Raw genomic sequence first — 26810 nt, 5'->3', positions numbered from 1 at the left:
GCAGACGCTTGTTGTGACATTCTCCCATCAACCTCAGTAGCAACCATTCACTCCATTTCATGTTCCTCTGCAGACTGGCCTACCCGTGTAGGCACCCTTCCAAATGGCTCCTACTCCACCACAACCTGGCAGACAGCCTCTGTCTGGACCAGTTCCCCTCCCAAAGCAGCTTCTACCCACCTCCCCCACCCAGTGGGAAGCCTTGGCTGGGACAGGCACTACTCCAAAGTGACTTGTGCCCCATGAAATGGGGGCCAGCCCTGCCTACTAGCATGCCTACAACAGTTGTGGCTAGGTCTTGCAGCCAGCCACCCTGGAGGCTAACTGCTCCCACCAGCATGTCTGCAGCAGCCACAGCCAGGCCTCTTCACCAGCTGGGCTGAGGCCGGCTCCATCCCTGCAGTATGCCCACAGTTATAACAGCCAGGCATTGGAGCCAGCCCCACCCACCAGCATGCCCCCAGCACTCATGGCCCAGTCACAGCAGGAGGGTGCATGCAGCCCACACAGAGGACACCCCTGAACTACCTGTTTCTAGTGACTGGGGAGCTTGTCTTTCTGGGTCCCACAAGATACTTTCTTCATAAGGCCACTACCTTCAAGACAGGGAGATGTAGCTGACCTACCCAATGTATAAAAACAGACAGACGGACAAACCGAGAAGACAGAGGAATATGTTCTGAGCGAAAGAATAAGACGACATTTCAGAAAAGAAGTAAATGAAAAGGAATTAATCTACCTGATACAGAGTTCAAATAGTCATAAAGATGATCACTAAACTGGAGAGAAAAATGGATGAACTCACTGAGAAATTTCATTAAAAAGATAGAAATATAAAAAAGAATCAGAGTAGGGGCACCTGGGTGGCTCAGTCAGTTAGGCGTCTGCCTTTAGCTCAGGTCATGATCCCAGGGTCCTGGGATTAAGCCCTGCATCAGGCTCCCTGCTCCGTGGGGAGCCTGCTCTCCCTGTCCCCCTGCTTGTGTGCTCTCTCTCTCTCTCATCCCCCCCCATCAAATAAATAAATAAATCTTAAAAAAAGAATCAGAGCTGAAGAATACTATAATTGAAATGAAAAATATACTCAGGAATCAATAGCAGATTAGAGGAGGCAGAAGAACAGCAGTGAGCTGCAGGCCAGGGTAGTGGAAATCAAGCTGAATGGCAAGAAGAAAAAAAATTGAAAACATGAAAATGGGTGAAGGGACCTCTGGGACAATATCAAGCATACTAAAATCAAAGTAGAAGAGAAGAGGCAGAAAACTTATTTGAAGAAATAATAACTGAAAACTTAACCAAATCTGGGAAGCAAACAGACATCTAGGTCAATGGAGCACAGAGGGCCCCAAACAAGATGTGAACCCGAAGAGGTTCACACCAAAACACATAGTAATTAAAATGGAAATGTTTAAGTTAAAGGGAGGATCTTCAAACCAGCAAGAGAAAAGCAACTAGTTATATACTAGGGAATACTCATAAGACTGTCAGCTGATTTCTCAGCAGAAGGTTTGTAGGCCACAAGGGAGTGGCATATGTTCAAAGTGTGAAAGGAAAAAACTTAAAGGCAACAGTACCCTACCCAACTACGTTACTATTCAGAATTGAAGGAGAGCCTAAAGTTTCACAAATAAACAAAAGTTAAAGGAGTTCATCACCACTAAACTGGCCTTATGAGAAATGTTAAAGGGAACCCTTTAAATGGAAAGAAAAGGGGCACCTGGGTGGTTCAGTTGGTTAAGCAGCTGCCTTCAGCTCAGGTCATGATCCCAGGGTCTTGGGATCGAGCCCCGCATTGGGCTCCCTGCTTGGCGGGAAGCCTGTTTCTCCTTCTCCCACTCCTCCTGCTTGTGTTCTTTCTCTAGCTGTCTCTCTCTGTCAGTTAAATAAATAAATAAAATTAAAAAAAAAAAAAAAAGAAAAGACCATAACTAGAAGAAAATTATGAAAGGAAAAAATTTCACAGGTAAAAGCAGATATACCATAAAGGTACTGAATTAATCACTTATAAAGCCAGTATTGAGGTTAAAACACAAAATGATTAAATCAATTATATCTACAAAAATTAGCCAAGGGATACACAAAAAGATGTAAAATATGACATCATATACATAGAATGTGGAGGCCGGAGTAAAATTTTAGTGCTTCTAGAATATGTTCACATGTATGTGACCATCAATGTAATATAGACTGCTATACATGTAAGATTATTGTATATGAACCCAGTGGTAACCACAAATCAAAAACCTATAATAGGTAGACAAAAAATAGAAAAGTCTAAAAAAAGCCACCAAAGAGAGCAAGAGAACAAGAAAGGAACAGAGAACTACAGAAACAGCCAGAAAACAGTTAACAAAATGACAGTAAGAACATGCCTATCAATAATTAGTTTAAATGTAAATGGACTGAATGTTCCAATCAAAAGACATAGAGTGGCTGAATGAATGAAACAAACAAGGTGTATCTATATGCCGCCTACAAGAGATTCACTTCAGATGTAAGGGCACACAGACATAAAAAGATGTTTCATACAAATGGAAGCCGAAAGAAAGCTGGGGTGGCTATACTCAGATAAAATAGAATTTAAAAGACAGACCAATAAAAGGCAAATAAAGGCATTACATAATGATAAATGGAGCAGTCCAGCAAGAAGATACATTTGTAAATATTTATGAATGCATCATAGGAGCACCTAAGTATATAAAACGGATATTAACAGACCTAAAGATACAAATTGACAGCAATACAATAATAGTGGACTTTAATACCTAACTTGTATCAGTGGATAAATCATCCAGACAGAAAATCCTTAAGGACACATTGGCCTTAGACAACACATTAGACCAGATATACTTAATAGATATGTACAGAACATTACATTCCAAAGTAGCAGAATGCACATTCTTCTCAAGTGCACATGGATAGATCATTATTTTAGACCATGAAACAAGTCTCAGTAAATTTAAGAAGATCGAAGTAATATCAAGCATCTTTTTATACCACAGTGGTATGAAACTAGAAATAAATCACAAAATGAAAACTGGAAAAAGCATAAATAATATGGAGATTAAACAACACACTACGAACAGTTAATGGGTCAATGAAGAAATCAAAAGAGAAATTAAAAAATACCTTGAGACAAATGAAAATAAAGCATAGCAAAATCTGTGGGATTTAGGAAAAGCAGTTCTAAAAGGGAAGTTGATAGTGATACAGGCCTACCTCAAGAAATAAGAAAAATCCCAAATAACAGTCTAACTCTATACCCAGAGGAACTAGGAAAAGAGGAACAAATGAAGCTCAGAATTAGTAGAAGGAATGAAATAATAAAATCAGAGTGAAATAAAGGGAATAGAGACTAAAAGAAAATAGAAAAGATCAATGAAACTGAGAGCCGATTCTTTGAAAAGATAAATGAAAGTGGTAAGCCTTTAGCCAGACTCAAGAAAAAAAAGAGAAAGGGCTCAAATAAAATCAGAAATGAAAAAAGGAAAGTAATGACTGACACCACAGAAATACAACAGATTATGAGAGACTACTATGAACAATTATACGCCAACAGATTGGAGGGTCTAAAAGAAATGGATAAATTCTTAGAAATATACAATCTGCCAAGACTAAATCATGAAGAAATAGAAAATCTGAATAGATCATTTACTAGCAAGGAGTTTGAATCAGTAGTCAAAAACCTCCCAACCAACAAAAGTCCAGGACCAGTTGGCTTCCTTGGTGAATTGTACCCCAAACTCTTCCAAAACATTGAAGAGGAGAGAATGCTTCCCAATTAATTTTACGAGGCCAGCATTATCCTGACACTAAAACCAGACAAGCACACCACAATAAAAAGAAAACTACAGGCCAATATCCCTGATGAATATAGATGAAAAGATCCTCAACAAACTGTTAGCCGACTGAATTCAGCAATGCATTAAAAAGATCATACACTGTGACCAAGTGGGATTTATTGAAAGGATGTGAGGATGGTTAAACATTTGCGAATCAGTCAGCATGATCTACAGTATTAACAAATTAAGGATAAAAATCACGATCATCTCAACAGGTGCAGAAAAAGCATTTGACAAAATTCAAAATCATTTATGATAAAAACTCTCATCAAAGCAAGAATGAAGGAAATGTTCTTCAACATAATAAAGACCATTTATGACAAGCCCCACAGCTAACATCATACTCAACAATGAAAAGCTAAAAGCTTTTCCTCTAAGATCAGGAACAAGACAAGGATGCCCACTCTTACCACTTCTGTTCAGCATAGTATTAGAAGTTCTGGCTGGACAAGTTAGGCAAGAAAAAGAAAAACATGCTTCCAAGTTAGGAAGAAGTAAAATCATTATTATTTGTGGACAACATGATTTTATATATAGAAGACCCTAAAAACTCCACCAAAAAGCTGTGAGAACTAAGAATTTCAGTAAAGTTGCAGGATGCAAAATCAATATACAAAAATCTGTTCTTTCTCTACATAGCAACAAATGGTTAGAGAAATTAAGAAAACAATCTTATTTACAATCACATCAAAAAGAATAAAATGCCTAGGAAGAAATTTAACCAAGGAGGTGGAAGACTGCTACACTGGAAAGTTCAAGATATTGATGAATGAAACAAGACACAAATAAATGGAAATTATTATATGTTCATTGATTGGAAGAATTAATATTGTTAAAATGTATTACCCAAAGCAGTTTATAGATTCAGTGCAATCCTTATCAAAATCCCAATCGCATTTTTCACAAAAATAGAACAAACGTTTCTAAAATTTGTATGGAACCACAAAAGATCCTGAATAGCCAAAGTGATGTTGAGAAAGAAGAAGAAAGATGAAGGCATCACATTCCTTGATTTCAAAGGTATGGTAATCAAAACAGTATGGTATTGGCATAAAAACATACATAGATTACTGCAACAGAATAGAGAGCACAGAAATAAACCCAGATATATATGGTCAGTTAATTTATGCCAGAGGAGGCAAGAATATACAGTGGAGAAAGGACAGTCTCTTCAATAAATGGTTTGGGAAAACTGGACCAGTATCTTATTCTGTATACAAAAATTAACTCAGTATGGATTAAAGACTTGAATGCAAGATTTGAAATCATAGAACTACTAGAAGAAAACATAGTAAACTCCCTGCTATTGGTCTTATTGGTTATGGGTAGTAATGTATAGCATGGTGACTAGAGCAACAGTACTGTATTTCACTTATGTAACTTTATTTGGTGACAGGAGGAAACTAGACCTATGATGGTGATCATTTTGCAGTGTTATATGAATATTGAATCATTTTGTACACCTGAAATTAATATGTTATATGTAAATTATACTTCAGTTTTTAAAAGAAAGGTATTGGTCTAATTCAGTGGTCTCCAGAGTCTGATGTCTGTAGCATTAAATATCAGAGAGAACCCCAAGGTAGTTCATTTATGATGTCTATTTGTGCTTTTTTTTGTTGTCCTTTCAAAATTTCTATTTTTATATATATTTTATAATGTACATAATATAGTGTTGTATATACTTTATAAAGAAGTATATATGCATGGTAGAGTATATATGCTCACAACTTTTTAAAGTAGGAGTACATAATAAAAATTTTTTGAAGACTATATCTTTAATCCCATCATTCAAGTATAGTTTGAGTATAATGAACTTAGTACATGCTTTTCTCTATCTTACAGAAATTGGACGTTTATTCCAGTTTTATTTTATTTTTTTACATAGAAGGTCTTTTTCACTATATCATTTGTATATATAGCAACCAAGTTTCAGGAACTATTTTACAATACCAAACACAGCTATATTTTGTTCTTGCTAAGAAAATAGTTTAAAACAAATTAGGTTCTCACAGTACTCTGATCTTTCAGCAGCTTTTGATTCTAGAGATGGGAGTCATGTGTGGATCAAACTGTTATGACCTGAATTCAAAGCCCATGTTTTTAATGTTACTTCAAAGCTTGTGTCATAATACCTCTGCTGAAACCAGATTAGATGACAGCCATATTTTAGCAGCTGAAATTCCAGTGTTGAAGAGCACTGAGTTGTACTCTCTCTTTATTAAATCTGGCTGTATAATCTGATTCATTTTTGGTGATGTCATATGTGCCTACCAGTTAACAGTGATTAGAAGGACAAGCATTCTTCCCCACTCTCATGACAGTGCCTTCCTTGAGAAATTAACAGTTCTGTGAGGGTATAGAACAATTCGTCCCCAACATATTAGTGAAAATATTTAATCACATTGCTTTCTTCACCAAATTTGATTAATAACATCTAGAAAACATTTCATAATGGATAAAAGATTTGTGCATATCTCATTTTTTATATTAACTTTGGCTTTATTTTTTTTAAATTAATTTGGTTTTATTTAAGTTTAATTAACATATAATTATTATTGGTTTCAGAGGTAGAGGTGCATATCTCATTTATGCATCACTTAGTAAATGGGATAGGGTTACTTATAAAGATGTTGTAAGGATTCAATAAGTGAAGATGGTAGCTTGCACATAGTAAGGGTTCAATAAATATTAACCATTGTGGTTTGAAAGAATAGCAATAAATACCAGTGCTGCACTTTGGAGTTTGGCTCTGTCTTCCTCGGTCCTCCCACTGATTTAGTTGTGTGGCTTTCTGCCTTACTTTCCTATTTTTTTTTCTTCATTTGTAAAACAACCACGATGACATTTTTTTCAGACACTTATTGCATAAATTAAATTAGAAAATAAGGTGATTACCAGTATCTGGCCCATAGGAACTTTTACTATATGCTTTATGTTATAGCCTAGGAATTGCCAGTGTTATCTTTTCTCAATTATAAATAATAAAAATTATACTGTTGAAAGGTTGTGGCAAATACCGTTTTTAAAGACACAGGTACAAACAAACCGGTAGGCATTTTGACTGAGTTTTGTGTGTTTATTATTCTGCCTTTCCTAGGTTCATCAGTTTATCTTTTCCCATTTGCTGCTAGGAAACTAAGGTACTAATTAATACTCATTTGTAGTAGTGATTCACTTCTAGGTTTCTAGGCATCTCTTACCTTTAAATGTCTTATGAATGCTCATGGTTTAATCTTTTATTTCATTTTCCTTTTTTGGCATGTTTGTGACCCTTAAGTTTTTAATATTATATCCTGTTTTATCCTTCTTGGAAATGCAAATTGTAGTCATCATAGTACCATTTTAGTTTACCTAGATTGAGTTGGATTAAATACACTAATCAGTTTGCTCTGGTACCAGGCATATCCTTAACATTTTTTTTAATGAGAAAATTATTGTACATGTCCTTTTAGAAATCAAAACATTATGTAGTGGACTAAGCATGTTTTGTGATATTTTAGAGATTATTTATTAGAGAGAAAGAGAGGGAGAGCATGCGTGTGGGGGGAGAGGCAGAGGGAGAGAATATTCAAGCAGACTTCCCGCTGAGCATGGGGCTTGATCATATGACCCATGATATCATGACCTGAGCCGAAATCAAGAATTGATGCTTAACCATTTGAGCCACCCAGGTGCCCCCATGTTTTGTGATATTTTAAAAAATTAAAGCATTTTTTCCCTTTTTGCGTCATGATCACATGTTGTAATCTGTCTTCATTTGTGTGATAAGGAACTCTCTTTTAGCAGTTAGTTTACTTTTTCTTCTTGTTCAAATTTCAACATGATGGTTGCTATTAGGAAGCCTAACCTGATGTAAAGATACAGTGAGAATTTATTGAGTAGAGGTCTCATTTGTTTAAAACGAACTCTAAAATTTCAGAGAAGTTCTAAATAGTTTCACCTGTCTCAGATTTTTTAAAGCAAAGATATTCTTTGTTGTGTTATCAACATGTAATTTCAATGACCATATGAATTTGCTGTGTTTACTTTTATATTTCAGTATCACTGGATATTGCCATCACTGAACACTTCCTCAAACAATGACTCAAACTAGTAAAATAAAAATGTGTTAAGAGCTGACATTTTTTACAAAGTAAATTGATCAAAACTATGGTCTATGTTTTAGAAAGAAAAGGAAAAAAAAAAGGAAGAGAAAAAGAAAGAAAAGGAGCCAGAAAAGCCTGCAAAACCTCTTACAACTGAAAAGGTAAAATTCATTTTTTTAGAAATCCATTAAGATTACCATCTTATTTTTGTAGTCTTACATATGATTGTTTTTTAGGATATTTACAATATGTGAATAATAATTCTTTCATTAAATAATTTTTGAATGAATATGTGTGCTAAGCATGTCCTTCTATATTGTCCTATATAATTTTTAGTCAATTACATATCTGTGGGTACAGATCATGTGAACTCCTCAAGGACTAGTATTCTCTTATTAATGACATAAAGAAAAATGTTTTTAGTTTTCATGCACAGATTTCAGTGAAAGTTTGAAGAGATCATACCTGAAGGGCCTTCAGAAAAGAGTTGATGCTTAAAGGTAAACATTTGAAGTAGATTTTGAGTGGTAGGTAGGATTAAGGTGGAAGGCAAGAGTATATCATTTGCAGAGAATACCTTGAGGATAGGTATAGAAAGTGAAAATAGACAAAGTATATTTAGAAAAATAGTATCTCTATAGAAAAAATATCTATGTATAGAAAAAATATTTGAAGAAAGATGTATATCTATGTATAGAGAGTAGTGCAAAATAAGACCAGCATGGTAGATTGAGCTCAAATTGTAGAGGACCTTAAAGTCCATGTTGATTGTTTTTTGGAGGAAAGGCTATAGGTAACATTCCAAAGTTTGTAGAGATAGACCTAATACAGAAAGGTTCTTTTGGAAGATTATTTTGGCAGTGATATGCAAGATAGATGTGCTTAGGCAAACTAGAGGGAGAGAGAACATCAGCTTTTTAAAAGGCATTGGGTGAATAATTATGGCAGCTTGGCTTTGAATGTATTTGATCATGAAAGTATGGAAGCATGGTAAAGGGATTGTCAGTAAAGGGAACATCCTTGATACTTGTTGAAATTTTAAAAATTGACCTAATCAAGGCATAAATTACATATACAAGGTACATCCATTTCAAGTGTACAGTGCAGGTACATACTGATTCTTTCTCTGTCATTTATTAAAGCAGTCTTTACCTTCAAAGAGTTTTAAGAATGTCCTTTCCTTTCCCCACCTCTTACCTAAAGCTTACTCATTCTGCCTTTTCCATGAAGCCCCTCTAATATCTCAACTAGATAACACTTTTTTCCTTCCTCAAAATTCTGGCGACATTGCTGTACATTTGATACTATTACTTCCTACTTTGTATTATTGTTTAATTGTATTTTTAGATAAATTTTCTTATTTAACACGGATGGCATAGGTATTGTGTTTCCTGAAATTATGCATCAATCAGGTGGGGACCAAGTCTGTGTTTCTTTGTATTTCTAACAGTTTCTTATTTGTAGTAGATGTTTAGGATAAATACATGTACATTGATTCATTGGTGTTTTTTATCTCATAGTGTCTTGATTCCAAGGTCATGAAGAACAATTAATAAACTGCAAATGCTAAGACTGTAAGACCTTTGCTAAGTAGAATTCTTTGAAATATTTTTTGAAATCCTGATTTTCCATTAAAATTAATTTCTTTGAATATCACTTTAATGATATTTTACCGAATGAAATTCTTACCTTTCATCAGATTAAATTTAGATGTTAAATACTACATATTTTCAAAGGAGTGATTAAGTTGGTATTTGTAACCTGGTTACTTAGTTTTAATTCTCCTCTGGTAACTTTTCTCTTTAGCATGCATCAATAAGCTTTTTTTTGTTTTTTAATTTTTTTAAAATTTTTATTTAATTTAAATTTTTATTTTTCTAAAGATTTTATTTATTTTTTAGACAGAGAGAAACACAGCCAGAGAGGGAACACAAGCAGGGAGAGTGGGAGAGGGAGAAGCAGGCTTCCCGCCGAGCAGGGAGCCAGATGCCAGGCTCGATCCCAGAACCGTGGGATCATGACCAGAGCTGAAGGCAGTCGCTTAACGACTGAGCCACCCAGGCACCCCCTTTTTTTTGTTTTTTTTCAAAGATTTAGAGAGAGAGAGCAAGCACACGCACATGTGCGCACAGCGGGGAGGGGCAGAGGGAGAAGAGAATCCTAAGCCGACTCCGTCCTGAGTGCAGAGCCTGAGGTGTGGCTCTATCTCACAGCCCTGAGATCATGATCTGAGCGGAAACCAAGAGTCAGACACTTAACTGACTGAGCCACTCAGGTGTCCCAACATGCATCAGTAAACTTTAAGTGAAATTTTTTATGATTTCCGGTTGTATTATAAAGGAATTTTAAAATCACTAGTAGATGTTATCTTTTATTGCCAAAAATTGGAAATATCAAAGAGTTTTTGTTGTACTTAAGATATAACCACTTTTCAAACATCATATATTTATTTTCTCTCTTAAGTAAAAACCTTACCATTGAAATATAGTGAGCATCTTGTTGTGATGTGTATGTTTCACAGCCTTGCATGTAAATACTTGCCTTTTATGGCAAAGGGCTTACAGCAGTTACCTGACAACTGAGTCTTTGGGTTGGGAGCTTGAGAAGAGCAGTTCAGGGTGTGTTAGCAGTGAGAATCTAGTATGGTTCCTATACTATTTCCTTTCGATAGTTAGGTTCTATTAAAATCAGTTTACCTATCATCTGTTATTCTTACTCAACCTGCAAAGGTTTAGGACTCCTGCTGCTAATGGTGGGATCCTTGCTGTAAGAATAATCATGTAGAGGGAAAAACTTTAGTTCCTATCAGAATTTTGTGGTCTATCAAGATAGTGCAGAGAATATAAGAAGGAAGAAACATTTAGAAGTGTAACAGTGGGGAAACAAGGGAAAATGGCACAAATAAAGAAGCTTTATAGGCATGTAGACATTTTCATATACAGGCATTTTTCTTTATATTCTCTCTGAGCTGGTATTTTAAGGGGGCATATGTAATCTGCAGACAAGAAATTAGTAGTAATATCAGTGAAGGTAGTAGCAATAGTAGTCAGAATAAGATCATCATTATAAAGTAATAGTGTCTTTATTAACTATCTCCTGTAGTATATACAGTGTGCCATATATCTCCTATGTGCCAGAAACTTACAGATGTACAACTTATGTGTACAGTTGTACATATACAAAGTATGTTTGGGTGACCACCCATGTATTCACTATCTAAGTCAGGAAATAGATCATGGCCAACACCCCAGAAGCTGCCCCCCTCCGAATACCATTCCCAGTAAAAAAATCACTTCCCTTCTCCCCAGAGATAAAAATTTCTTTGCAATTTAGAAGTGGTTTTACCTTCTCTGCATGTATTTCTAAACAGTTGTGGTTTACTTCTTTCTATTTTTTAACATATGAATGAAATTATACCACAAATACTCTTTTGTATTTTGCTTTTTTTAGTCAATATTTTATTTATAAGCGTCAGTCTATCATATTATATTTAGTTATAGTTTATTCAGTTAATTGTTTTGTAGTATTCTATTGTATGTCTCTTCCTTATTTATTTATCCATTCGACTGTTAATAACATTTGGATTATATCCAGGCTTTAGCCGTTATAAACAGTGCTGCTGTGAACACTTCTGTACATACATCTAAGCATGTTTTTCTTTAAGATATATTTATGAGTGCAATTGTTGGGTCATAATCTACGTGTATCTTGAACTTGACTAGATAAGGTTAAACTGTTTTCCAAATTGTATACCAAATGTATTCCGGTCAGGCCACATTCTTTACACTGTGTAGTATTGTCAAAGATTTTACTATTTGTAGTCTGGTAAGTATGTGATGAGAACCCATTATATCTTTAATGTCAGTTTCCTTGATTAATAATGAGACCAAGGCCTTTTTCGTAAGTTTATTGCCTGTTTGAATTTCCTGTTTTGGAGTTCTGGTTCAGATCTTTTGTCTATTTTTCAATTGGATTGCTTACCTTTTCCTCATTCATTTGTATCAATCTTTGCACGGACATACACACACATAGAGGATCCTAGTCTTTTTTCAGTTATGTGTTTGCAAATATCTTAGCTTTGTTACTTTATTGGAGCTGATTTTATTGCTCTTTTTATTTCTAGTTTTTGAATCAGTGATAGAGCATCCTTGTCTTATTTCTGACATCAAAGGGGAAGCTTTCAACTTTTTGCATGTGTGTGTTATCTTTATTCTTCACAAAAACTACAGAGTTGTTGGTGGTCCCATGTTATAAATGGAGATTCAGAGAGAATGTTTGATTTGCTTGATGTCACCTAGTTTAGTTGGAGAATTTATAATCAGATTTGGAAGAAGGATTTTACTTATTTTTTTAAGGCAGCACATATTAAACTCCATCTCATATCTCTTCATGCATTTAAAAGAATGAGGCTGGATAGGGATTATTTATCCTAAAATACTTTCTCTAAGTTCACTAATTTCTACAGGTTATTGAAGTCATTAATATGGTTCTTGACACATAGCAGTGATTTAATAAATGGTTACTTACAGATAACTTAATTTGGGGCACCTGGGTGGCGCAGTCCATTAAGCGTCAGACTCTTGGTTTTGGCTCAGGTCGTGATCTCAGGGTCATGAGATCAAGTCCCATATTAAGCTCCACACTCATTGCAGAGTCTGCTTGAGATTCTCTCTCCCTCTCCTTCTTCCTTTGCCGCTCCCACTCATGCTCTTGTCCTCTCTCAAATAAACAAATAAATCTTTAAAAAAAAAATAAGGGGCGCCTGGGTGGCTCAGTCGGTTAAGCGTCTGCCTTCTGCTCAGGTCATGATCCCAGGGTCCTGGGATTGAGCCCCATGTTGGGCTCCCTGCTCAGTGGGCGAGTCTGCTTCTCCCTCTCCTTCTGCCGCTCATGCTTGCTTGCACTCTCTCTCTCTCTCTTGCTCTCAAATAAAATCTAAAACAAAAAAATTAATTTGGGGGTTAAGAAGGAACCTTACTACTCTAGTCCAAATCCCTTATTTTATAAAGAAGTAAACTAGGGGTTCCTGGGTAGTTAAGTGTCTGACCTTTGATTTCAGCTCAGGTCATGATCTCAAGGTGTGAGATTGAGCCCTGTATGGGGCTCTGCACTAGGCGTGGAGCTGGGTTGGGATTCCTTCTGTCCTACTCTCTCCCTCTCTCCCTCTCTAAAAAAGAAGGAGAGAGAGAGAAAGAAGGAAAGAGAGAGGAAAAGAGAAAGAAAGAAGAAAGAAAGAAAGAAAGAAAGAAGAAAAAGAGAAATTAAGAAAAGAGACATTTATTTATTTTTAAGATTTTTTTTACCTGTTTGACAGAGACACAGCGAGAACAGGAACACAAGCAGGGGGAGTGGGAGAGGGAGAAGCAGACTCCCCACTGAGCAGGGAGCCTGATGCGGGGCTCGATCCCAGGACCCTGGGACCGTGACCTGAGCCGAAGGCAGACGCTTAACGACTGAGCCACCCAGGCGCGCCGACTTTCTTCTTTAAATAAACTTGTGTTCCTTGAGCAGCCTATTTCTTTTATTTAAATTCTATTTGTATTTAAGTCTCACTGAGGTTTATATTTTTTGTGGTGTGTGAGCATCTGTTACTAACAGGGTCAGCTGTTAGGTTTGCTTTCCTTTTTGAGAAGAGTAAGGTAAAACCTAAAAGTTTAATGAATCAGTGATTAATAGGGTAGATGTTCTTGACATTTAAATGTATATATACATTTATATATTTTATTTTATATTAAATATATATTATTAAATATATATCTCCTTTGTGCCTTATTCTGCTGGAAAATTGTGTATAAATTTGACTTTTTCTAAAATACTCTGTCATACATTTTACATCTCTAATTCATTTTGCTTAGATTTATCTATTATGCTCTCTCTGAAGTAGCCAGTGATCTATAAATATATTCATGTAGATGAGAAGTAGTCTTACAGCATAGGAATCTATATGAATTCTCATTGAGTTTAAATAATTAGATCTTAATTTCTCCTTTAGAAGATTCTAAGTTTTATAGTTTTTCTTTTTTTTTTTTTTTAAGATTTTATTTATTTATTTGAGAGCGAGCGAGAGAGAAACAGCATGAGAGGGGTGGGGGAAGAGGGAGAAGCAGGCTCCCTGAGGAGCCGGGAGCCCAATGTGGGAGTCTATCCCAGGATTCCGGGATCATGACCTGAGCTGAAGGCAGTCGCTTAACCAACTGAGCCACCCAGACACCCTAGTTTTTCTTTTCTAAAAGATGTCTGTGTCAAAATATGGAAAATGGACAAATAGTCAATTCCTTGGTGGTGGTGGGGTTAACCCCTTTTAAGGTAATTGCTAATGTTCTGGTTTTATTATTTATTACAACCCATCATATGGGTTATTATTGGTCAAGTTCTGAAATTTCTCAATTGTATGGTAAAATATCTTTAGAGTCAGCATTTTTCTGTAAAGAACCAGTTGGTAAATATTTTAGGCTGTAGATCATAAGGTATCTTTTCACAACTACTCAATTCTTTCTTTGTAAAAACAAGCAGTGAATGAATGTGTTCCAATAAGACTTTACCTACAGAAACAGTTTGTTGAGATATTCCCCTCTTTGCCTCCCCAACAACTGAGAATTAGTTGCAGTGGAAGAAGCAGTCAGGAAGAGAGCCAGATTCAAGCCCTTGGTCTGTGGTTAACTGTCTCCTTGGCAAAGTCAGTTAACTGCATAACCTCCTTTTCTTCATTTATTAATGACATGGTTTCTAAATGATCTCTTGGCAATAATAGTTTTAAATTTAGAATTATTCCACCTACTGACACAGGGACAGATTCCTAATATCATTTTAAAATACCCTTAAAGATGGTTTTCAGTGTTCTGCAGAGCTGGTCTTTAGTCACTGAGTTCTCTATATTATTTCATACTGGTTTCTCACCTACCATAGTTCTGATCTCTTAATTGTTAGCTGTTTTACTGTTAAAAGCACAAAGTCTAATTTAGGAGAAAAGATATTTAGTTATTCCTAATGTAAGTTATTTCCATATTTATATAGAACATATATATCCACATATGTATATAAAATTTGGAAAAAATGGCTTACTTTAAGGTATTTAGATATTTCTACTTAGATGTTTATCTATATAAGTGTTATTGCACCATTTTTTTTCTTTTAAGTTTTTATTTAAATTCCAGGTAGTTAACATACAATGTAATACTAGTTTTAGGTGTACAGTAGACAAATACAATATGATTGTACCATTGCTTTTATATGCAATGGATATATTAATAGAATAATTTAGATCATTCTATCAGAGAGATTTATATTTTCATGGACTTTCTTAAAGTTCCTCTCTGAGATAATTATACTGAGAGTTAGGACATAATTACCTATCTTGGAATATTTTTATGTTTTTATAAACTTAAAATTCTCTTAATATTCAAACTTTTCTTTATTAAATATTACCTGTTCTGTAGAAAAAAATATACAAACAAGCAAAACATTAAAAATTATGTGATTTCTCATAGTCCCTCTTACCTAAGGATAACTGTTTTAAACAATTTGTCTTATAATTTTCTATGCTCATGTACATATGCATGTATGTACTTACTCATATATCCCTTGGTGGGGTACTTCAGTTTAAAAGAGGTTGCTGTCAATGGCATATGGTCCCCAAAGTATGTGTTAAAATTTTTTAATGTAAAATTTAAAAAGTGTTTCTTACACAGATATTTGCCACTGGCTTCTTGAAATTCATGAAAGAAAAATCAGTTCATAAAGTATTATCAGTGTAGAATAAAAAATCCCAGGAAGGAAGGTAGAGAAGCAGTGATATTATAGGAAAGAGAAGGTTCCTTCTTTTGCTAATACTATCATTAAAAAGTTTAAGATATGACAAGTATTTGACTCTTTAAGAAAATGATACAGATGAATAGTGATTTTTTTTCTAACTACTAGTTGCAAAAGAAAGAACCAGCAAAGTTGCTTTTTTAAACAAGTCTTTTATGTTAATAAAACTTAAAAAATACATTTTTACTTGATAAATATAAGTGATTTAATCTTACAATATAAGCAAAAACCATAATTGCAAATCTGTTGAACTTGAAATTTCAGTACAGCCCTATAAAAGTAAGCAACGAATTGTAAATCAAATAAATTGTTCTTAATAAAACATTAAAGTTAAATTAAGTGGCTCATTGCCAGATGCTATATTGATAGGTTATATTTTTTTAGCAATCTGACAGAGACATTTACACGGTCACCAAGCTCTCAAATGTAATTTAGGCTAAATAAACCTTTCATATGATACATGAATGCATTTGAGAATAAGATATTTCCAATAATTAATGCTTTTATAGAAATCATGGAGACATATGGTCTAGGTGAGTAAGCATAGCAGATGTCTCACAGAGCAGTTTTATAAGTGGGTTTGGAAGATTCCTTATATTTTCCACAAATCATTTCATTCCCAGCTTAACGCTCAACCTTAGAGATTAGTTTGATAATAATCTTTTGTTAGTAAATTTAAAAAACAATAGGTGTAATATCACTGTACATTATGCTTAGAAAGCATTTTAATGCAGCTTCTCTGTTAACTAAGTTTTATTAAGGTATATTGCTAGTTGCTGTTGACAACTTCCTATCTTTTTTTAGCTATTAGGTATCTTTTTAAAAATTAATATTTTCTCATTGAAAAAGAAAAGATCACAGTGCTATGCCTAAGTAAAAAGAAATCAAATGTTCTGTCTGGTAAATTTATAGTTACTCATTCTTTAACCAAGAGACGTGGTAGATAAAAAACCTAGCAGATTTTTTATAGCCTCTCCCTTCTTCCTCCCCATAGTACCCATACGGTATATGTTTTTAATAAGTTAGAAAATATACCACAAGCAAAAAGAAAGAAATAACATCACCACAGATCTGACCACTTAGAAAAAATTATCACTGACATTTTGATGTTTATCCTTCCTGATTGTTTTCCAATGGAAATATATGTATCTACATGGGATCATACTATACATATTATTTTGTAACCTACTCTGCTCCTCTCTCATTTAACAGTGTCTTTTGTTAAATCTTCAGTGTCCTTTCTTCTTCTTCTTTTATTTCTTTAAGATTTCATTTATTTATTTGACAGAGAGAGAAAGCAAGAGCAGGGATAGCGGCAGGCAGAGGGAGAAGCAGGCTCCCTACTGAGCGGGGAGCCTGATATGGGGCTTGATCCCAGGACCCCGGGATCATGACCTGAGCTGAAGGCAACGCTATATGTATGCTTTTCTCTCTTTAATGACATTCCATTGAGTGGATATATCATAATTTATCTTACTCTGAGTACAGTAAGATTTTTTTAAAATATATCTCTTTTGAGTAATGAAAATATGTATATATAATCAGTGTACAACTATGTGATAACTTCTTATGGTCAATTTTTAAAACTGGAATTGCTAAATCAAAGGATATGAACTTTTAAAGAGTCTTTTTTTCTTTAAGATTTTATTTATTTATTTGACAGAGAGAGACACAGCGAGAGAGGGAACACAAGCAGGGGAGTGGGAGAGGGAGAAGCAGGCTTCCTGCTGAGCAGGCAGCCCGATGCGGGGTTCGATCCCAGGACCCTGGGATCATGACCTGAGCCGAAGGCAGACGCTTAACAACTGAGCCACCCAGGCGCCCCTTAAAGAGTCTTTTGAAAAAAATACATATTTTTTAAGATTTTATTTATTTGAGAGAGAGAGAGAGAGAGAGAGAAACAGCATGAGAGGGGAGAGGGTCGGAGGGAGAAGCAGCCTTCCCGCCGGGCTGGGAGCCCGATGTGGGACTCCATCCCAGGACTCCGGGATCATGTCCTGAGCTGAAGGCAGCCACCCAACCAGATGAGCCACCGAGGCGCCCCTCTTTTGAAAAATACTAACAGAACCACTAGAAGACAGAGATGGAAGAGGCTGTACTTGGTTAGAAGACTTTAACTTGATTCTCAGCTTCGCTATTTTCTAAATATCTGAACACTCTGAGCCTCAGTTTGCACACACACACATACACACACACACACACATATATATATCTATATGTATATCTATATATATGTGTGTGTGTGTATATCTATATCTATATCTATATATATATAGATATATATAGATATATGCTAGGCATTTTTGAGTACCTACCACATGCCAAACACTATTTTAGGTACTGGGAGTGCTCGGGGGATGTCCTTTGTCTTATAGGATGTTTAGCAGCATCCTGCCAGTCCTGACAGTCCAAAATGTCTTCCAACATGCTGAGTGTCCCCTGAGGGCAAAAATCACTCCTCCTTTCAGAATCACTAATTCACATTCTAGATCCATGAAACTGGGTCTTGATGTTGTTTTTCATCTTCTGGAATATTACTTTTGTGATACTTAGAATTATTTGTCTAGATTACTGCATTTATTTGAAAGTATTGGAGTACCAGAATAACTGGCAGAAAAGAAAGATTCCAGCATCATCAAAACTTAGTGGGGGCCTGAACACTGGGAAGAATTAAGATAACTAAGCATAACTGCTTATAGAATAAAGTATAATTGTCTAAGCCCTTTAGAGTCTAGCCATTACTTGTTTTCATTTTTTGTTTTAGTTAATCCCTTTTCAGATCTATGCAAGTTCCAGGGAAACTGAAGAGATACTGTCTTCTAAACATGCCATTCTTATTTTTGTCTCGATAACTCTGATTTGATTATGTGCCCCCCATGTCTCTTTTTTCTACCTAACCAAATCTACATCTGCTCCTAAATCTTTATCATTATAGTGATATTCAGCCTCATTTCTTTTTATAGCCATTTTTTTTCTTACTATAAAAATCATGGACAATACAAGAAAAGTATTAAAGTATTTAAATTTAAATCTCGCCACTTTCAACATTTTGGTTTTTATTTCCAGTTTCTTTTTCCCTAGGTAGACTGTATTGTTTTTATATTTTTGTTTCCTCATTCCCTACTTAATATTATGTAATGATCATTTTCTTATGCAATGTTTATATTATCATAAATTTTAGTATATAGACTATATTATATTAATAAGTTTATATTTTTTAAATTTCTAACTCATTTCATGACATTTTCAAATATAAATGGAAATGAAAACTGTTATAGGACTTAAACAGGGCACTGTACTTGACACTAGGATGACTACTAACAAACAGAAAATAAGTATTGGTGAGGATTTGGAGAAATTGGAACTCTTGTGCATTATTGGGAATGTAAGGTGGTGTGGCCACTGTGAAAACCAGTGTGGTGATTCTTCAAAAAAATTAAACATAGAATGACCATATAATACAGCAATTCCACTTCTGGATATATACCCCAAAGAATTGAAAACAGGGAATCAAACAGATTTTTGTATACCCATATTTATAGCAGCATTATTCATAAAAGCCCAAAAGTGGGGAAAAAAAACCAAATTTCCATCAGATTTTAAGAAAAAATTCTGAATTCCCATCATGGATGAATAGATAAACAAAATGTGGTATACATACAATGGAATAGGAAGGAAATTCTGACACATACTACAACATGGATGATCCTTAAGGAAATTACAGTAAGTGATAAAAGCCAGTTACAAAAGGGCAAATACTGTATGATCCCCCTCTGGGTCTCTGTATATACCTGGAATAGTCAAATTCATAAAGACAGAAAATAGAATGGTGGTTGCCAGGGCTAGAGGGCAGGAAAAATGAGTAGTGATTGCTAAGTGGGTATAGAGTTTCAGTTTTGCAAATGAGAAGAGTTCTGGAGATGGATGGCTGTGATGGTTGCACAGCAGTTTGAATATACTTAGTGCTACTGCACTGTACACTTAAAAATAGTTAAGGTAAATTTTGTGTTATGTGTATTTTACCACAATTAAAAAGTTAATTCATAAATTTTCAAATGGTACCTTGCAGATATATACAATTTTATCTTTATAACTCTATTCTAATGAATTTTATAATTTAACAATTTCATTGTCATGTTTTTCTTTTGAATGCACATTTGGACATTCATGAACTATGGTATTTATTTTGGCTACCCTTTAGCTGAATATTCTGTTTATCTGAGTTACAGTGTTTGCTCTTGTAATCATGCTGTTTCAAAAACTATTTTTAAATATGACATTTAAACTTTCAAAACCAGGGCATTAGTTTATTTTACCTGTGATTGTAATGTGTTGTAACTGACCTGTGGCAGTGTGGAAAAAGTCACAGGCATCTAGAGACTACTGAAAAAAGGTTTGCTTATCCAACTGAGTAATGATCACTCACCAATTAACAAATGTTATCTTCCCATTTATTATGCCATCCTTACAAATGTGAACAATAATGAATTGAAAATAAAATAGGCTTAAATTATACAAATATATTTGCATAACATATTTTGTTTAAATGAGTACATTTAATGCTCCTAGATGCTTCTCTCCACCAACCATTTACACACTATGTGATAGACCACTCAAAACAATTGAAGGTTAATGTTATATTTTGTTTTACATAAAATTTTTAAATATAAAATTTTGATACATTATATTTTAACTTTTCGTCCCCTGTCTTCTCGCCAACACCCAACCCCCCACCTCAATAAAATCTAGTAGGGAAGACTTATGCTTTGAGTCCTAAACTTGTAATGGCTGGATGTATTAATGCATAGTTTCTTTGGTATACTTGTTTTTTTTTTTTTTATTTGAAAACAATTTTATAAATGTACAAAAACAAAAAAAGAAAAGTTTCAAAACCTATTTCTTATTTAATTTGAAGATCATTTTCTGTACATTGTTTTTTTTCTTCTTTACATCTGTTTTTTTTATTTTAATTCAAGTCAGTTGACATATAGTATATTATTAGTTTCAGGGGTAGAATTTAGTGATTCATCAGTTGCATATAACACCCTAGTGCTCATTACATCAAGTGTCCTCCTTAGTGCCCCATACCCAGTTACTCCACCCCTCAACCAACCTCCCCTCCAGCAACCCTCAGTTTGTTCCCTGTAGTTAAGAGTCTCTTATGGTTTGCTTCTCTCTCTCTGTTTTTATCTTATTTTATTTCTCCTTCCCTTCCCCTATGTCCATCTATTTTGTTTCTTAAATTCCACATATGAGTGAAATCATATGGTATTTGTCTTTCTCTGACTGACTTATTTTGCTTAGCATAATAGCCTCTAGTTCCATCTAGTCATTGCAAATGGCAAGATTTCATTCTTTTGATGGCTGAGTAATATTCCAGTGTGTGTGTGTGTGTGTGTGTGTGTGTGTGTGTGTGTGTGTGTGTGTGTGTGTGTGTGTGTGTGTACGTACGTGTATATATGACATTTTCTTTATCCAGTCGTCTGTTGATGGACGTTTGGGCTCTTCCCATGTTTTGGCTATTGTGGATATACATTGCTGCTATAAACACTGGGGTGCATGTGCCCCTTTGAATCACTATGTTTGCATCCTTTGGATAAATACCTAGTAGTGTAGTTGTTGGGTCATAGGGTAGCTTTATTTTTAACTTCTTGAGGAACCTCCAAAACATGTTTTCCAGAGTGGCTGCACCAGTTCACATTCCCACCAACAGTATAAGAGGGTTCCCCTTTCTGCCCATCCTTGCCAACATCTGCCGTTTCCTGTGTTGTTGATTTTAGCCATTCTGATTGGTGTGAGGTGGTATCTCATTGTGGTTTTGATTTGTATTTCCCTGACAATGAGTGATATTGAGCATTTTTTGTGTGTCTGTTAGCCATTTGTATGCCTTCTTTGGAGAAATGACTGTTCATTTTTCTGCCCATTTCTTGACTGGATTTTTTTTTTTGCTTTTTAGGTGTTGAGTTTGATTAAGTTCTTTATAGATTTTGGATACTAACCCTTTATCTGCTATGTCATTTGCAAATATCTTCTCCCATTCTGTAGGTTGCCTTTTAGTTTTGTTGACTGTTTCCTTTGCTGTGCAAAAGCTTTTTATCTTGATGAAGTCCCAATAGTTCATTTTTGCTTTTGTTTCCCTTGCCTCAAGAGACGTGTCTTACAAGAATTTGCTGACCAAGGTCAAAGAGGTTGCTGTCTATGTTCTCTTCTAGGATTTTGATAGACCCCTGTCTCACGTTTAGGACTTTCATCCATTTTATGTTTATTTTTGTGCATGGTATAAGAGAGTGGTTCAGTTTCATTCTTCTGCATGTGGCTGTCTAGTTTTCCCAACACCATTTGTTGAAGAGACTGACTTTTTTCCCATTGGATATTCTTTCCTGCTCTGTTGAGGATTAGTTGACCATAGAGTTGAGGGTCCATTTCTGGGTTCTCTATTCTGTTCCATTGATCTCTGTGTCTGTTTTTGTGCCGATTCCATACTGTCTTGATGATTACAGATTTGTAATAACTTAAAGTCCAAAATTGTGATGCCTCCAGTTTTGTTTTTCTTTTTCAATGTTACTTTAACTATTTGAAGTCTTTTCTGGTTCCATACAAATTTTAGGATTGTTTGTTCCAGCTCTGTGAAAAATGCTGGTGTTATTTTGATAACACTTGCATTGAATGTGTAGATTGTCTTGGATAGTATAGACATTTTAACAATATCTGTTCTTATAATCCATGAGCATGGGATGTTTTTACTTTTTTTTTTTAAGATTTTATTTATTTGACAGAGAGCACAAGCAGGGGGAGCGGCAGGCAGAGGGAGAAGGAGAAGCAGGCTCCCCGCTGAGCAGCTTGACGTGGGCTTGACCCCAGGATTCTGGGGTCATGAGCTGAAGGCAGAAATTTAACTGACTGAGCCACCCAGATGGACATTCTTACTCATTAATTCATCTGGTGGCATTTGACTTAAAGCAATATAATCTGACCAGAAAGTAAAAAAATATGCAATGCTGAAAGAACAAGGTATTTCTCCATTCATATGGGAGGCATTCATGTTCTTATTTTTTTAAAAAGTATATATATATAGATAGATAGATAGATAGATAGATAGATAGATAGATAGATATAAAGAAACGCCTAGCCTTGGGGTTTCCAGCTCTCCCTGTTTTGTGGCCTGTCAAAACATGGCTGTTCTAGATACATGTTTCTTTTAGATTTCTTTCTTGCCTTGGTTTATGGCTTTCTGCTACCAGCCTGGCCCCCATCATTATTACTATATTTAATATTATTAGTTGTGGATCTGGAGAAATAGATACTTTATTTTCTGGTAGCAATGGTGAGCATTCTTGAGCTATTGTTCCAAAAGTATCCAGAATGGGTTTTAATTGTAGATTATGAAAACAAGTCTTATCACTTCAGAGTTACTACATGGTATGAACATCCTTACAATCTGATGAGGATATTGGTATCAGTGAATATTAATAACCTTTTAGAGATGACTCTATGGTCTTTGTTTTTTCCCCTCTGGGCCCAGTACTCTCTAGACCTTTCATCATTTGAAACTTTACGTTTTAGCTTCATAGACTTAGTAGCTTTGATCAGATGTCATTAGAACCTTGAGATGTGTACTGTTTTTTCATTTGACCTGATTTCAGTTCTCTGAGTGTGCCGTCTGATTTCTTAATCCCACCCACACTCAGCCCTCCTCTCCTTACTGTAGAAAGCATGCTGATCAAGTGGGAGTTCTGGTCTAGCTACTGTGATTATTCTGTGTGATTTAAGTGTAAGTTTGATAAAAGTAATCTTAAAAGAGATTTGGTCTGACAATTTGGTTGCTTTCAAGGAGATTAAATGCTACCACTATTTTGCATCCAGATATTTAGTGAGTGAGTGAGTGTGTAGGAGAAGAGGTACAGAGTATGGAGGTTAAGGGAAGTGAGAAATAACATGTTGGGATTATTAGGAAAGTCTTCATGGTGATGGTTGTATTTGACATGAGCTTTGGAAGGTTGTTAGGAAAAAGGAGGAGAGGGCAACAAGCAGAGGGAATAGCCTGAAAAAATGACTGAAATTATAAGGCATATTTTGGCAATAATAAATAATCCAAAACTTGGGCGTCTGGGTGGCTTAGTTGGTTAAGCGGCTGCCTTCGGCTCAGGTCATGATACTGGGGTCCTGGGATCGAGTTCCGCATCCGGCTCCCTGCTCAGTGGGGAGCCTGCCTTTCCCTCTCCTTCTGCCTGCCACTCTGCCTACTTGTGTTCTCTCTCTGTCAAATAAATAAATAAAATCTTAAAAAAAAATAATCCAGAACCAGAGTGTAGGACAATAATGGAGTATAAGACAAAGATAATATTGAGAAAACCTTAAGTTTCATGATGAACAGTGGATCACTTCTGATTTTGAGTAGCGAAGTATATTGATTTGAGCAGTGGTTTGGTAAGATGATACCCTGGCTGCAAAATGTAAGATGTAGTGACCAGAGGAGCCCCAGTGAGTGATAGTCCAAGCAAGAGATAATTGAGGCTTGAATGGAGAGTGCTATCTTTATAAAAGTAGATTAGCCAGCATCTGCCTAAGTAGAAGAATGATTGCAAGGATTTTTGGTTTTAATGCATTTTACTTTGCTTTTTAACAAATAGGACTTGTCAGACTCCAAGGGGCTATTGTTTCAGATTCATTCATTTAGTCATTCAGCAAATATTTATTAAACAGTCATTGTGTACATAACATTAGAGATACAGTAATAAAAAATTCCTGCCTTCATGTGGCAATGTATATAGAATCATTTCAAATGTATAAAGCTCTTTGCCAATTAAAGATATTAGTATGATGTTTAGTAATTACTACCACCAGTATTTTACAGTAGTCAAAAGCCTAAAATGATATTATTATGCCAATTCTCTGTATTTATATCAGTATTTAAAGATATTTTAACTGATCATTAGACTTTAAATTACAACATTGGTTTAGTACTTTGATTTTAATTATGAATATACATTTACTTTATTTTTCAAGGAATTTTAGCAGATGTCTATTTAGATATATTGATGATAGATGGAAATTGTATTGAATCTAAGAAATTCTCCCTGATTCCATTTTTCCCCCAACCAGCAGATAGGTTTTGGTGATAGGCCTTCATTCCCAGAAGCAGTAGTTCTCAGACGATATAAGAATCCTTCCACTTCTAGTTATTTTGATTTAGCAGATCTAGGATGCGCTCCCAAATTTTGTATTAATACAGACTCTAATGGAGATGAAATACAGCAAGAGCATAGTCTTCTACCATTTTCTCAACTTCTTAACCACTAATCCTGTTGAAGCTAAACTTCTGTGATTTTGCTAAATAGATACTAGTCCAGTGTCCCTAATTTTTCTACCTAGGACCTTATTATTATAGCATTGTCAACTTAAAATTCCTTTAACTGCTACAAGGGGAAGTAATCCTTTCTTCATAATTGATTTGAAAACATCTGAGGGAAAATACACTTGATTTGGGCTAAACTTTTGATCTCTAAGAGGTTTAAAAGTGGTTTGTATAATCATGGTTCCTTGCAATGATACAAAACAGAGTGTTGGACGTCCCTATTTTTCTGCCCGGATGTTATCTATGCGTGTAGAAAACTGGGACTTTTTCTCTTCAACCACAATTCTGGATTAAAATCCATTGAAAAGGTCCTATTAAATGACAGTCAGTCTTCGTACTTATTGAGGGTGTCCTTTGCTTCTATTTTGTTTGTTTTTATTGTTATCCTATTTGTAACTATTCTATTTCTAAGTTTGCAAAGATTCCATAAAGCTTAAATCCTTTCTGGCTCCATCTCTTTGTTGATTGTAAAGGGAGGTCAGAAAATGAATTCAATATTTATTTTTTACTGCCCGGCTGCTTTGCATTCTCTAAAAACCAAGTAGAAGCCAGTAAGGTCTGTAAAGAAATAAAGAGTTATACTCTTTAAACCATTTTAGAAGATCCAAAGATGTTGAGAATTGTCTTTGAGTCAGGGTAAGGTAGTTATAATATTTATATAAATTTGCCTTAATTATAAGATCATAAATCTTTGGGATTTATTGCTCAAAGTATATTGTGTTTATATACATAAATTTAGTCCAGATATTTAAAATGTCTTTTTATTAAACTTTATATGGAAAATGCCAAATGTATATATACTTATTATTCAGCTTCAGCAACTCATGCCTAATTTTGTTTCAACTATACCTTTACTCTCCCCATATTATTTTGAAACAAATCCTGGAAATTTTATCATTTTATCCAGAAATATTTCATTATATATCTCTAAAAGATAAGGTGTCTTAAAAAAACAGCAACATGCCATCATATATACTAAAAAAAGACAAGTCATTCCATATTCCTCACCAAATACCCTATAGTGTTCAAATTTCTAATTATCTCATAGAAGTCCTAAGTTTTTTTCTCAGGTTGTTAATTTGTATCAAAATACAGATCAGATTGGTAGATCAGATTGGTATGTCTTTTAAGCTTTTTAATCTAGGAATTCCTTCTTCACCTCTTTTTTCTTCTTTTAATTTACTTGTTGTGGGGCAAAGGGTGTCTTTCCCTTCCCCACAGTATAAATTTTGCTGATTTGCATCTCCATAGTTCTTTTGCCTTTTGTATTTCCTATAGTTGGGCAGGTGGATTCCCATTTGATTTTTTTTTTTTTAAAGATTTTATTTATTTATTTGGCAGAGAGATACAGAGAGAGCACAAGTAGGCAGAGAGGCAGGCAGAGGGAGAGGGAGAAGCAGGCTCCCCGTCAAGCAGGGAGCCCGATGCGGGGCTCAATCCCAGGACCCTGGGATCATGACCTGAGCCGAAGGCAGCCACCCAACCGACTGAGCCACCCAGGTGCCCCTCCCATTTGATTTTTTTAAGCTAGACTATTATGTTGTAATTCTTTTTCCATCAGGAAATAATACCTAGGTGTTTCTCTTCTTGAGATGTTAGCCCATTTACCTTAATACCTATGTCCAGAAATCTCTTAAGGGCTGCAAAACAGTGATATCCTAATTCTGTTATTTCTTTTTCATTCAGTAGTTGAAATACCTGTACTGGTTTTGCTTA

General features: G+C 35.1%; 1 protein-coding gene across 2 annotated transcripts in view; it reads left to right on the top strand.

Annotated features, from left to right (window-relative positions):
- SMAP1 (small ArfGAP 1) overlaps nucleotides 1-26810 on the top strand; it is a 164049-nt gene that overhangs the window by 79560 nt on the left and 57679 nt on the right. For both annotated transcript variants that reach the window (XM_028097738.2, XM_028097739.2), the window contains one exon: nucleotides 8011-8091. In XM_028097738.2, coding sequence (XP_027953539.1) covers nucleotides 8011-8091 — 81 coding nt within the window. The remainder of the gene's footprint in view (nucleotides 1-8010; nucleotides 8092-26810) is intronic.

The sequence above is a fragment of the Eumetopias jubatus genome, unplaced genomic scaffold (genome assembly GCF_037043125.1).
Source record: "Eumetopias jubatus isolate StellerSeaLion01/CBP00866 unplaced genomic scaffold, mEumJub1_p1.0 scaffold_6, whole genome shotgun sequence".
Taxonomy (NCBI): domain Eukaryota; kingdom Metazoa; phylum Chordata; class Mammalia; order Carnivora; family Otariidae; genus Eumetopias; species Eumetopias jubatus.
The sequence above is the reverse complement of the archived record's forward strand: the minus strand, read 5'-3'. Positions and strand labels throughout refer to the sequence as shown.